Source organism: Ursus arctos, unplaced genomic scaffold, assembly GCF_023065955.2.
Source record: "Ursus arctos isolate Adak ecotype North America unplaced genomic scaffold, UrsArc2.0 scaffold_9, whole genome shotgun sequence".
In the NCBI taxonomy this organism is placed as follows: Eukaryota; Metazoa; Chordata; class Mammalia; order Carnivora; family Ursidae; genus Ursus; species Ursus arctos.
Genome location: NW_026623111.1, coordinates 52,723,436 through 52,738,386, shown reverse-complemented (window position 1 = coordinate 52,738,386; position 14,951 = coordinate 52,723,436). Strand labels below are relative to the sequence as shown.

The following is a 14,951-nucleotide window of genomic DNA, read 5'->3' as shown; positions in this document are numbered from 1 at the left end:
AGGGCACCTTCTTCTCCTTCAACATTTTGACACTTGTGTAAAGTCTTTACCTGAAAGATTTCAAAGGATTAGTCCATTGTGTCCAAGTACACCTAGTTACCTAGGAAAGATTCAAGCCATAATTTAGTGGTTAACTTCACAGACTAAGGCATTAATCTGGCCAGAAGAATCTGGACGAATTTGGAAACATGGTTGTTTCTGCAGGTACTTTTGAGGAGACCTTAGTCAATCCTGTGGTTGTATTTGGGTGCCTGAATAATGAATGGCCAAGAGGAAGAAAAGCTACACTAGAAGTAGAAGTAAAGACTTCAATGCCATATTTTATCAATTTCAATTGTTTTCTTAGAGTAGTTCTCTAGGACAGATTGGAAAAAGTCTCAGGAGAAAGTGGTGTTTTAGATCCTTGCCAAGGTGGCATTGAGATTTCATCGCCAGGAGTTTGTTGTTTTTTGTTTTCATTTTTTTATGGCAAGATACAATTGATATTCTATATCCTCTTCCAGTAATCCCCCTTATGTGATTTTTCGGAAGAATTTATAGTATGGAGTACCAGAAATATTGGCTAACTAGTTGAGTGATTTTTCTGTGTGGGAAGTCTGTCATCTTTAAACAGATATTTAATCTGTGTAGTGGTGTGTAAGATCTTTAGGTTATCAGTTAAAGGTAGCTGCATCTGAGAGAAACATCTGAGCTGGTGACAAACAAAAATCAAAATGGAAAAAGAGGGTAGGGAATGTAACTATAAAATTCTACAGTATTTTCAATGAAAGACAAATGAAAATTAGGAAGTTATTGCAATCTTCTTTCTAGCCATAGTGTCTGGATGAATTCTAAGATATCTTATTTGATCACATTTTAATAGATTTAGATTTATGTCTGTTCTTATAAGAATACCAGTTCTAAAACAAATTGTAAAGATAAAAGAAAAAAAAATACCCAAATCTATATGAAGTCCTGTCCTGAGGTAAAAATTTAAAAATAAAACTGAACAAAACAAGAAATGTATAAATATATCCCCAGTTAAGAGACTCCTAGGAAAAGAAAAGTAATCAATGACAATTTATGGGAGACAGAAAAGTAAGGGAAGGGTGTGGAGCAAAGGTAGAGAACCAAGAGGTCAGCAAAGTAGTCTTGGTGGAGCAGAATGCCTAGGAGATGAGGTAAGTGCTTACCCGTCGCTGAAAGGTGGACAAGATTTAAAATTTTATAGTTAAGAAACATGCTGACAATTTAAGTCTTTTGAGTGATGTCAAACAACGAGACTGTGAAAATCAGGTAAGCATGAAAAAATTGAGATAAATTCATTGTAGTTAGAATGGAAACAAATGTTTGCCTCAGAAAGAGAAATATCAAATTTGTACTCTATTTTATATTTTATATAAAATATGTTATATTTTATATAACACGCACTAAATTTACTAATCCAGTTTCACAGCTTTGTTTGTTCCATTTTTGGATGACTCCTAAGTTAACCCCAACTACGGTGCCTCAGTTAACTACCAGTCTGACATCTCCATTTGTGTACTGGAAATTTAAATGTCTCTTAAATTCCAGATATAAAATATTTATCATTTTCCCCCCAAGTTACCTCTCCTAGACTTCATTCTTCTCAAGATAAAACTTGTGTTCTCTTTGACATGTCCCTATCCTTTACCAAGATAGCTAATTAATTGCCAAGTTCTGACAAATATTCTACTCAATGCATCACTTTGCTTCTTTTCTTACTACCACAAGCCAGGATGCCATCACTCCATTCCCACTGATTTTATTAGCCTCTTTGCTCATTGGTCCTCCTCTCATTTTTCTCCCTCCTTTAAACTATCATCATGCAGACTGCAGATTCATCTTCCTACCCTCTGCATGTCCTCGTGTTAGTCATTTCCACTGCATAAAGCAAAAAAAAACTCTTCTGATTAGCACTGACAGCTTTCTATAGTTTGTATCCCTCTGATCTATTTATCCTTCATAATCTAGTTGTCCTCAATACCCATTGGCATCCTTTATTCACTACTTCAACAAACCCTACCTATAATGTACTAGACCCCACAATATGGCCTGGGTACAAAGCAACAACAGTATCAGCAATAATTAATGACATGGGCCAGACCATAACATGGCCTTGAGTAGAGGTGAAAAGACTACCATTAAAAATACAAAATACTCTCAGTATAGATGCATATTTGGGTTAGCCATGGAAGACCTCAACAAAGAGGAGATAACAGAGTTGAGTAATAAAGTCTTAGTCGGAGCTCACTGCCTAGACTTGAGGTGGACATTTTAGGCAGAAGAACCAGAGTGTGCAAGGACAAGGAGGTGTGAAGGAGTTCGGTTGTCCATGGAACTCTGAGTAGTTTGAAATGGCTGGAACATAGATTAGAAGCAGGTTGGAAAATGAGATGAGATGATGGAGGGGTTGCCTTAAGACAGGGGCACAGTTTATTTACAGAAACATGAAGAAAAAGCAGAGTGTGGGGTACAGGTGAGAAGTTTGTAAATGTGATGATGGAGTTGTAAGTATTCTCTTCTGATGCCTTTAATTTTCTCAGTGGACCAGAAAGTAAGGTTATCAGCTAAGATTGAGGATGGGGTAAAAGGTGCTGGAGGTTTGAGGAAAAAAGAAGTATGAAATAGTTTTCAAAGAGAATGGGAAAAAAATCAACAGAAGATGTATGAAAAACACACACACACACAAACTTGTTCTCCTGAAAGCATCAACTCAGTTTATTTTTATCTGAGATCCAGTACCTCATACATACTGCCCTCGAATGCCACTTCCTTTTTCTTCCTTTTTCTTTTTTTTTTTTTTTAAGATTTTATTTATTTATTTAAGAGGGAACACGCTAGAGAGACAGAGGGAGAGCATGCAAGCACGAGCAGGGGGGAGAGGCGGAGGGAGACGGAGAGCCAGGGTTTGCTGTGGGGCAGGGAGCCCAATGCAGCGCTCCATCCCAGGACCCAGAATCATGATCTGAAGGCAGATGGTTCACCTACTGAGCCACCCAGCCTTCCTTCAATGCCACTTTTAATCTGAAAACCCTGGTGATAGGCCTGGCTGGATTAAAGTTTTCCAATTTTGCATATAGTTTAGTAAAAATCTGCATCACCAAGAGTGTTAAACTGCAAATTCTCAGACCCTTTCAGGAATTTGAATTCACTAGATCTGAGGTAGGATACTACAGTCTGGATATGTAGTACGCACTCCCAGGTGATTTTGATAAAGGCTGTCCTCCAATCACACTTGGAGGAGCCTCAGTATTTAAGACAAAATCTCAACACCTTGTTGTTGCCTCTGTATGAGGATTTTCCAGGGAAACAGGAACAGTAAGATATCTCTTTCTCTCTCTATTTCCTTTTCCTCCTCCCCTCTCTCTTTCTCTCCTTTTCTCTCTCAATAGATAGCTAGGGAGCTAGCTAGATAGGCATATAAATATATGGGATATATGTATCTAAGATAGAGAGATTTTATTTTAAGGAATTGCTTCACACAATAGTAAGGTTGATAAAGCTAGAAACTCAGGCAGGATTTCTACCCCCAAGGCAGAATTTTTCTTCTTCTCATGAAAAGCTCAGTTTTAGCTCTTATGTCCTTCACTGATTGGATGAGGCCCATCTACCTATAGAGGGGAATCTTTAAGTCAACTGATTATAAATGTTTATTATAGCTACAGAATACTTTCACAGTAACATGTAGACTTGTGTTTGACCAAACAGCTTGGCACTATAGCCTAGCCAAAGCTGACACTTAAAATTAGCCATTATGCTGTCCAGTTTCATCTTTGGCCAATCCATGACACATAGTTCACTGCAAGAAAACTGAATTTCTGGCCATTTTTTTGAGCACTGCTTGTTGCTCCCTCTTCCTATACTGTCTCCTCATGCCTCTTTATCTGTGAAGTTACCCCAAATCCCTATTTCAGTTTAAGCAATACCTATTAGTTGTCTAAATGAAACATGGTGAAAATACCTAATTTACTGTAGGCTGAACACAGCATGCTTCTCTACAATTGATTTTAAACTTCTTTCCTTCTTTCTCTTCCTTCCCCTCCTTCTTCCTTCCTTTCTTCCTTTCTTTTTCTTTCCTTTCCTTTCCTTATATACCTATTGCTACTATGATGCCTAAATTGAGCTTCTGGGGGTAAGCAAGAGTAAAGAAATAAGGATTTAGAATGACTGTGATTTATTTCTGATATACCTTTTATATTTATATCCTTTACTTGCAGACCAGTCACAGCTTCCCGTCCATCTTTTCCACTATGGATGATTGCCCTCATTGTGTTTGGAGTGTTGGCAATCCTGGGAGTAACTATTGGTCTCCTGGTTCATTTTCTGGCAGTAGGTAGGTAATGAATACATTTTTATTTATTTCAGTTTGCTGTCAACTTTATTTCCATTTCTACCAAAGACAAAGAGATAATCTCAAACAATAAATTATCTATCTTCCTTTAAAATGGCCATCAATGACCCAAGATCCTAGAAATACGCATTTACCAAGCATTCTATTGTAGACATCTTTTGAATATACACAAGTAAAGGAATGTATACAATATAGAAACATGAATGCACAGATAGATAACTGACAGGCATAAAAAGTAATACCAAGATGATATTATATGACTTTATAATTAAAATATTAAGACAAGAAAATCAGCATATACTTATAATTCTCATTTTTCTCCCAACTTCCCAGTGGTTTGTTAGCAATATTCTTTTTATATTGTCAACATTTATGACACTTCATTCTGGTTTGTAATCATAATTACTAGATGATTTCTAAAGAATACTGTGAAAAGTAAACCTGGGGGGTGGGAGTTTGCAACTTATATTTTGACTTATCTCAAATATTCTCTTATCCAGTTTATTTTTTAACCCTATGGAACACTTATCTTTAGTTTTTAATACAAGTAGCTGGGGTAGCCTTAGGAAAGCACCTTAATTTACAGACTCTGAATCATGATATAGTGATCCTGATTTCCCTCCCATGTTCATCCCAACTTACCTCTAGCAAGTTGCCTCAGCTGGGGGATTAGAACACATACCAAAAAATGGCACATTAGTATGGTTTCACTTTTATTTTCACTGCTGTCATTCTGCAGGGTCAAAATATGGCTCTATGGAAATATTCCTTGTCTTTCTTCTGGACCCTGAAGTCTCATTACTCTAATCATAGAATCATTGAGAACTTTTAGAAAGACCTTCATTTGACCCAACTTGTGAAGAGATGTATCTCTGTTCTGTATCATTCTTCACCCTAGTGTATATTTCACATTTGGGGGAATATTTGCTTCATAGTTTTTAGTCTGGAGTTGTGGTTTTCTTTTGTTTCCTTGGAAATGAGCCCTTTCCCCCTGTCTTTTGGTCCTTTTAAAAACTTAGAAGAAGGAGAATGTAAAAAAAGTGCTTTTACTCTGTCAAATTTAAACAGACATGTTTCCATAATTCATGCTTAAGCTCTGTTACTGCACTCCAGAACACTCCCTGTACAGAAACAAAAACGTGTGTGTGTGTGTGTGTGTGTGTGTGTGTGTATGTGCATGGTGTGTGTAAGTTGTAAGTTGTCTTCACAGAAATAAGTTCTAAGTCATGGAAAAGTCATAAAACAATTCTTTCTTTCTGTCCCTTATCCATCTTTCTCAATTAGTATTGTCATTTGAACCACTTAGAGAAATGGGAATGTTAATTATAAGGTGCAGGTGTGCCTTATGGATATCTCATCCCCAAGGGGTTGTTTTCATTTCACGAGGCACCAACAGAGGACTGGTTTCACAGCGACCTCAGCATAGTGAGCCATCTCTGTGGCCATTAGGATTGCTGCATAGAATTAAATTAATACTTGATTCCTTGTTCTAGGGTGTGGTTTCTTAGTCTTAAATGTCTTAGACGTAAAATTTTAGTTTATCCACTGGCTCTGGGAAAAGTGCCCCGTGCAGTAGTAATAAAAAGTTTGTATTTTGTCAATTTATTAGTTTATATTGAGGAATATTCATGGCAGCCTGATTATCATAATAGGTAGAAATATTTAGGAATCTAAATAAAGAACTGAAGGATGCACTGTGAACACTGAATTATAAAAAAGAAAGTTGAATAATCTCAAGATGTATTTTTTACTACTTATGGTAAAGTCTAATAACCAACCATTGCAAAGTTTGGTCTCTATAGGAAAAGATCCATGACCTCCAGACAGACTAACTACAATTAACAATGTTGGTTCACAAACTATTCATAAACAACCCATTTCCAGCATTTTCTTTAGAATTTTCTGACTTCTTTTTTTTATCACCTTTCTCACTGTAAAATATTTTCACCACATTTATAATAGTTCAGTCATATTTTATTTTAATTATGATGCTTTCCTTTCCTTTCCTGCTTTCAAATAGAAACTGTAGTTAAACAATTAACGTTATCATTTAGTTATATCCTTATTATTACCTCATGTAATGATTTCTTCCATATTGAGCCTGTCTCTTCTATCACATAGTCCTCAAAGGCAATGATCACAGTGCAAAATAGTATCTAGTGTTTGCTATATGCTAGGTGCTATATAACACTTAATATCGATCACATATTAGAGGTAAGATGTATCATATACGAAATGGGTTAGTATCTATGAAAATTTGGGAAGGAAATACAAGGATTAGGTGTGGACTTTGTAGTCAAATCAAATTTGATCCTTGGCTCTTAGTAGCCATATGATATTGGCTAAATTTCTGAATATCTCTGAGACCACATTTCTCCTGGGGAAAAAAAGGGTATACTTTATATGTGTTTTATAAAGCATCTTCCCATGGTACATAATAAATGGCAACTATTTTTACACATAGTTTGATGATTATGGGACAGAAATCTCATTTATAGTATATGATCTAATCTGTCCCAATCAAGATATTACTCTTCTTTCTTACTTTTGTCTATGTCTTTATCTGCTGCATTATGGGTCAAAATACTTTTCACAATGCCCAGGATATCTAATCAACTGTGCCAGAAAGATTCACAGGCTTTATCAATGTTGAATATGAGCATGAAATTTACTAGTTGGTATTACTATGTAATCTATATTTGCATTTGAAATCCATTTTACTTAAATAATTCTTTGATCATGTTTTTATCTCACAGAAAACACAATCTACTATTACCAAGGTAGCTTTAAAGTGTTGGATATCCCATATAACGGAAATTACCAAAGAGAGACATCACTGGAGAATAACTATCTTAGCAAAATTCTTGAGACTAAGGTAAATTAGTATTTTCCTATATTGATTTCATTGTTAGTTCTCTGAAATAGAAATATATTATTGGAATTTGATGTTTGACTGTATGTTCTCTTTAACAGATGGTTGATGCGTTTCAAAGTTCTAGCATTTACAGACAATATATCAATTCTCAAGTCATCACACTGGTGTAAGTAACTAATAATAGCAGTTAAAAAAGGGATCAACCCAGTCATACATACATATTTCAAGTACCTCTGTAAAAAGAATTTTGAAATGTTATAGTCATTAGTCAATAAATTACTAATAAACAGTATCACCCTAAGCTTAATGTCAGAATAATTGTTCAGTATAAAACCAAAGCAAAGATTGGGCTATCTAGTTTTATTCATTAGATCTATTGAGAATTTATTATTCATTAAATGCCTCATCACTCAAGTTTCTTAAGTTTTTATGTCCAGCAAATAGCAGATGATCCCTTTGACCAATGTTTGATGGTCTAACATTTTAGCAGTAGTAATACAGACCCTGTTTTCTCATGTCTTTCTACTTGCAAGTCAGCTAAATACCTTGTGGAACTTACAGGGTAGAAAAGAGTTCTTACAGGGTAGAAAAGAGCATATCTACATCGAGCTTTGATGACAAGGAGGTCCTTCTAGTCTGTAAGTAAAATAGACTATGTGTCCTCTGCATATGGGTTTAGAGTAGCATGGAATAGCAGGGGAGCTCAAGAACTGGAATTAGTCAACCTAAGCCCAGCCTTTGCCACTTAGTAACCCCAGAGCCTTCGGTGAGTTACTATATCGCTTTGAGTCTGCTCACATATCCGTGAAATACTGATAATAGCACCCTTGCTGACTCTCTCACAAAACTGGACTCAGAATCAAAGAAGATATGTATGAAAAGATTTGCAAATAAACACATTTCCAGTGAAGGCAATTTTTTGCTTTTATCTTCAATAATGCCTCCATACTATATGTCTTCCCTTCTTCCCCTGCTCCTGGAACTCATGGGACTCCTGAAATTGCAGGATACATCAAGATCTCAATTAAAATTAACCTTGAGGGTTGATTTTAATATTGGAAAGGGATGGGAGGCTAAAATTGAAGGGCCCAGGTACCTTTCAGAGATAATTGCAACCACTGGAGATTCTGCATTTTCACATGCATGTAACTTTAGGTATCTATAGGAAGTGGGAGCCCAAAGGAAGTGATGGAGAGGCTGTAGGACAGAGGTTTTCATTTTGGTACACCCTCCTATGATAATCAAACCTGTGTGTGCTAAGTGTTTCCTAGCACTGGTTACTGATTTATATGCCAAAAGATTAGTCATCTGTCAGGAAGAGCCAAAGCATAAGAGTGACACTTCAGACGCTAGCCTCAAAGCTGCTTGACAATTCCTACATGTCTGTTTGTCAGCCTCTTAGGTTGCTCACGCCCTTCCTGAATTCCAAACCAATCTTTCCTGAACACCACAGTCAGGTTCATCTTCCTGAAGCATGGTTTTATTCAACAACTTCTCTTTACTACTACCCCTTGACGAGCATTAAAAGTCCTCCTCCATCTAAGCCCAAACTCCTAGACATTGTTGTCTCCGTGACTGGGTATAAAGAGACAGTACAGTATGAAAATCCTTGGGCGCTTCAGTGGCGCAGTCGTTAAGCGTCAGCCTTCGGCTCAGGGCGTGGTCCCAGCATTCTGGGATGGAGCCCCACATCAGGCTCCTCTGCCAGGAACCTGCTTCTTCCTCTCCCACTCCCCCTGCTTGTGTTCCCTCCCTCGCTGGCTGTCTCTGTCAAATAAATAAATAAAATCTTAAAAAAAAAAAAATCCTGGGTTATAGAGTCAATTGTCCTGAATCTGGTCTGAGTTTAGCAGCTGTGTAATCTTAAACGGATTAGGTAGCCTCCCAGAGCTTCCATTTTTCCCTGTCTATAAAATGAAGATAATAACACCTATGTTGCAGGGTTGTTATGAAGTTTAAGTGTGATAATAAATGTGAAAATACAGCAGATGTCCAGAACACAGCGGATGCCCCGTAAATGCTAATTATTGCTCTTCAGTTATTCTGGAGTAGTACTCTTCCTTTTCTCTGCCTGATGAAATTTTTTGCTTGATAATGAAGTCGTGATAACAATACTTTAAGGTCCAGTGTACATGTCACCTCTTCCATGAAAATTTCTCTGCTTCTTTAAGTAAAAAATGACTTACCCTTCTTCTATTTGCAGATAAGATAAAATAAATATCATCACTTCTGCCTAATTTATTGTAGTAATTTGTATACATGTCTTATCTCCTAGAAATCTCAAATTCCTGGAGGGTAGGAACCATGTGTTAGTCACCCTTGCATCACCTAGTAGCACCTATTCCAGCCACTTGTTTATAGCAGTTGCTCAATGAATGACTGGTGAACACATGAATAAGTGAGCCCAGTTCTTACATGGTACTTCTTTTCTTAAAAAAATATTTATTTATTTATTTATTTACTTATTTACTTACTTATTTACTTATTTTAGAGAGAGAGAGAGAGAGAGAGCATGAGTGGAAGGGACAGAGGGAGAAGGAGAGAGAATCCCAAGCCTCAGACACCGCACAAAGCACAGAGCCTGATGCAGGGCTCGATCCCTCTTATGTGGTACTTCTACCCTGTGCTTCAGGCCTTTCCTATTTTTCAGATTTATAGAAATACCTGTCCTCTAAGATGAATACTATAGCTGCATGCTTACTGTCACCAAATAAATGTAAGCAGATGGATGCTCCTGTGATTAACCAGAAGTGAAATTACTACACAAACCCACAAAAGTCAGAAGAAATAAAAATATGAAAGATCAGGGAATGAGGAAGGAAATGCTATTTTTTAGCAACATATGAAATATGTTTATCTTGTAGAAACATATTTATCTCTTTTCCAGCCCTCATAACAACAATGTCACTGCACATATATGGCTAGTATTCAAGGCTTCCAGATCAATGAAGGAAAACACAAGAAGAAGAATTGAAAGCATCTTACGTCAGATGCTGAGGAACCATACAGGCTCTCTGACTACAGATCCTAATTCTCTTAGGCTCACGGGTAAGCTTATGTATTAAATAGGAGCAGTGTTACTCTCATCTTTTTATTTCTGACATATATCACAAGTATCATGCACAAAGCTGATACTCAGTTTTTTAAATGAATATGTCATTATTTTATATCAGAGTAAGAATTTATGTTCTTTATTATTGAGAACATAATAATCAAATCATAATGCAATAACTGAAAGCAGTTCTGGGGGAAAACTGCTTCTCATTATAAAGCAAATAGTAAAATTTTGAACAGCCTTAAAAGTAATGGTGTGTGTTGTGTATTTTTTCATGAACTCCTATAACATTCAAAAATAGCATGCAATCTGCCGTTACAAGACAGGTCACTTTTTAAAAGTTATTTTTGTGTACTGACAGAAATCAGCTTCACTTGCGAGTCTTCCTGTTCTTCTAAGAAAAGATACTGGTAATTTTCCACCTAAGATGATAAAGAATACAGTTCCAATTAAATAAAAAAGAAGTCTCTCATGTGGAACTATGGAGGTGGTATTTCCATGTCATACTTTCACATATAGTAAAAGAGCAATTCAAATAAGTCAATATTCTCTCCTTTTTACTGACATTTTATCCTGAGATTCAAAATTATTTCTGGACCCTCCTGCTCTGCTGAATCTAGCATCTTACTTCATTGGCCCCAGGGTCAATGGATTAATGCTAGGTATTATATTGACCATGAGCTTTTTGTTCTATTTCAGAAATCAGTAAGGTTGATGCTGAAAAGATTATCAACAACCGTAAGTTCAGATACTTCTTAATTAAATGTGCGAGATGATCTGAGACATAGCGGTCAAGATTTGTTGCTGTTAGTTAGGCACAATTCTAATTAGGTACTTTACATACAAATCATTTAATCCTCACAACTTTCGTAAAGATAGATATCATTATTATCATCCCATTTGAGAGATGGGGAAACTGAAGCACAAAGAAGTGAAATAATCTACCCAAGTTGATCCAGCTTGTGAACGGTATGGTCAGAATTCAAACCAGGGCTGCAGAGCCCATGGACTTAACCGTGGCTTTATCTGCCTCCCACAGTTCTCATATTCTCCAAGTGCTGAAGAATCTTGGCGGTACTGTGCTGGGTATGGAAGTGATCCAGGGGCTGCTAGTGATTCCTGTGCAAATTACAACCTGTCCCCTTCAGTGCAAGATATTGTCAGATAGAACCGTACAAGAATAACCCAGCTCACTCTCTGCTTTATAATCAAATAAACATTACCTTCCTACTCTCAATGGAACAAAACTGGCTCTGACAGGCTGTGGGACACGAGCAAGGATGTCAGCTACGTATGATAGAATCAGAGGAGGTTCCAATGCTCAGAAAGGAGAATGGCCATGGCAAGCAACGCTCAAAAAGAATGGTCAACACCACTGTGGGGCATCTTTGATCAGTGAAAGATACCTGGTGACTGCAGCTCACTGCTTTCAAAGGTAAGTTCATCATGTTGCCCAAGGCTAGGGAAACCAAAGACCCTGGACAGTTCCAGTTCTCACCTGTTTTCCCAGCTTCATTACCAGTAGCACTCTCATCACGAGTGTCCTGGTTTGGAAGACAAATTATATAGGAAGGCAATCTAAAATTGTTCTGCATCACCTATAAGAATGCAAAGAGTCATTCATTCTTGATACTACATTTTTGTCTCACATGATTCTTACTTCTCATAACTTTATACTCCAGATATCCCTAACTACTCAGAGTTGCTAAAACACATCACCCCGTTTCGTACCTCCCTTCCCCTCTGCACCTCCCTGTCCCCTTCTCTTTATCTTTTAGGCAACTATGCCTCACCTCTACAATCTTACCCAAAATGCTACTTTCCCTAAGAAATCTCTTCCCTGGGGCATGCAGATTTAAGTCCACCTGCCTTGTTGTCCCACTAATTCTATGCAAAGCACTTAAGCAATTATAACTGTCTGTGTTTATGCCCATTTTCATTAGATTTAAGTCTCTTGAAGGTATAGCTATTAATTTTTATTTCTATGTTCCCATTGCTTTACATAATGTATGGTATAGGGACTCAAACAAGATTTTTTATTTTTTTTTAAAGATTTTATTTATTTATTTGACAGAGAGAGAGAGACAGCCAGCGAGAGAGGGAACACAAGCAGGGGGAGTGGGACAGGAAGAAGCAGGCTCCCAGCAGAGGAGACTGATGTGGGGCTCCATCCCAGGAATCTGGGATCACGCCCTGAGCCGAAGGCAGACGCTTAACAACTGAGCCACCCAGGCACCCCTCAAACAAGATTTTTTAAATGAATTTTAAAAATCAGACTATCACTACTACTGAGCTATACAGCAAAGGAATATTAATGTCATGAAAAGAGTACAGTTGGTGCAGGCTGTATTTCTATTATTTTGAAATAAATACAAAATACATAATTTTTGTTTCTTTAGGACAAACAATCCAAAAAACTATACTGTCAGCTTTGGCACCACAGTAAATCCCCCCTATATGCAACGTTATGTTCAACAAATTATTATTCATGAAGACTACATCCAGGGTGAACATCATGATGATATTGCGGTTATAAAGCTCACTGAAAAAGTCTTATTTCAGAATGATGTACATCGAGTTTGTCTTCCTGAAGCCACACAGGTTTTTCCACCAGGTGAAGGAGTTGTTGTTACAGGATGGGGAGCATTTTCATATAATGGTAAGTTCAGTGAAGGCTTAACATAGAATTTGAGTACAAAAGCAGCAAGAAAAAATGGTGACCTAGGTGCAAAGACGTCATTTACTTCAGGATGCCTAGTTCTCCCAGGCAACGTCTCAGGAGACGATGCATATGGAGTTATGGCTTTGCAAATCCTTGGTTTGGAATGTTCTGTGGAGACAAATTGGTTGTACAAACTCCCCAACCTGGAATAACTAATTGAGAAAGTTCTGGTTCAAAGATGTAAAAAGAGAGAAAAGGGCATAGAAAGGCAGCTTTTAAAAGATTTCAAATTATTCTTTGAAGTTTTTTGTTTCATTGATTTGAGTGAGAGAACTGAGTGGGCTTTTTAATCTTAAGAATAGGCAAGAGTCAAATGTAGGTTTTATGTACAGAGGACAAAACAATGTTTCCATCCTGCTCTGTTTCAGAGCAGCTCTTTTACTGGTAATGTTTACTTCCTTTAGGGAAATACCCAGACGTACTTCAGAAGGCACCTGTCAAGATTATTGACACAAACACTTGTAATGCTAGGGAAGGATATGATGGTTTGGTATCAGACACAATGCTATGTGCTGGGTACTTGGAAGGAAATATAGATGCCTGCCAGGTAAGTCTGGACACTAGTCATATTGACCGCATAGTGTATAAATAACTGCTGTTATTTTATGAAAATCATCAATATGGACACAATTCTATGCTTCAGTTATTTTTCACTTTGACAAGTCCGTTGAACTGCCTCCAGCTTTGGTGCTAAAGTAATTCTCCGCTACGTGCAACATATGTCTATAAGTGTTTAACGAACACTTAAGTTGGACTTACTCTGAGCCAAGCACTGATTGAAGTCTTTTACAAACAATTAATTTAATCCTCATCACAGCCTTGTGATGTAGATACTCTCGTTATCATTTTACAGATGAGACAACTGAGTCAGAGGAAGGTCAAGTGATTTGCACGAGAGCCGTAGCTAGTGAGCGGAAGAGCTGGCACACAAACAAGGTAGTCTAGCATTACAGTCTGTCATCTGAACCATATTTAGTAAAGGATCAGTCTCAAAGAATTTTCACCACTTCCAGCCATTTCTCTTACCTTCTTAGCCTCCTCATGGCTAGGTTCTGGCTACTTTTCTCAGATATGAAGCCTCGTTCTCTATCTAAGTACATCTATAATATTTGTTTCCCAAAAGCTTTCTCATAGAACTAGACCTTGTATCTTATCAGTTCATGCCTTCAAGGTTCAAGTCAACACCAAAGAGCCCCAGAGAATATATTCCAGCCAAAGGTGGGGTTAAGGATGATACAGGGATTTACACCATACATTTTCCTATAGTTTGTATGAAGCATGAATCACAAACTTCATCTGGGCTTATCACTTAGTAAAGTATCTGAAAGTTAATTCTCATAATGACTAATATTCTTTGTTTTATTTAGGGTGACTCTGGAGGACCACTAGTTCATCCCAATTCTCGAAATATTTGGTACCTTGTTGGAATAGTGAGCTGGGGAGAAAAATGTGGTGAAGTCAATAAGCCAGGTGTCTATATGCGAGTGACTGCCTACCGCAACTGGATTGCCTCCCAGACTGGTATCTAAGAGAAAACCATCTTGTAGCAACTCTCTGAAGTCATTTTTACCTAAGGTTACTCCCAACCTTATTTAGCATGCATTTAAAATTAGCGTGTACAACGGCTGTTTTGAATGAACTGTGGTCCTGAGGGAATATTTATGAACTTTAATTTTAAGCAGACTTATGAAACAACAAGTCTCACGTTAAGTCAAAAAGGCCTAAGCAAAGAAAGCGCTCCTATCAAAATAGGACCATTACTATTTCTCTATTGCATGAACCCATATCATGGCTGTCTTACCATAGTATACTTTTGGTTTTAGTCATTCAGACTTCCTGGAATTGTGAAGTATGTCCTTTTCCATTGCAAGTTACCTGGCAGCGCTGCGAGAAACTGGAACCATCACTTTCTGAGGGTTGGGTTGGAACATGCTCTATCTGCTTT

General features: G+C 37.4%; 1 protein-coding gene across 1 annotated transcript; it reads left to right on the top strand.

The window, feature by feature from the left end:
* The first annotated feature begins 1,246 nt into the window (after nucleotides 1-1,246).
* Nucleotides 1,247-14,560, top strand: LOC113262358 (transmembrane protease serine 11B-like protein). The gene is made up of 10 exons (XM_026508672.3): nucleotides 1,247-1,275; nucleotides 4,221-4,336; nucleotides 7,111-7,229; nucleotides 7,328-7,395; nucleotides 10,117-10,277; nucleotides 10,984-11,022; nucleotides 11,545-11,719; nucleotides 12,684-12,943; nucleotides 13,411-13,553; nucleotides 14,374-14,560. The coding sequence occupies exons 1-10, from the start codon at nucleotides 1,247-1,249 to the stop codon at nucleotides 14,533-14,535; spliced, it is 1,272 nt and encodes a 423-aa protein (XP_026364457.2). The 3' UTR covers nucleotides 14,536-14,560.
* Nucleotides 14,561-14,951: the final 391 nt, after the last annotated feature.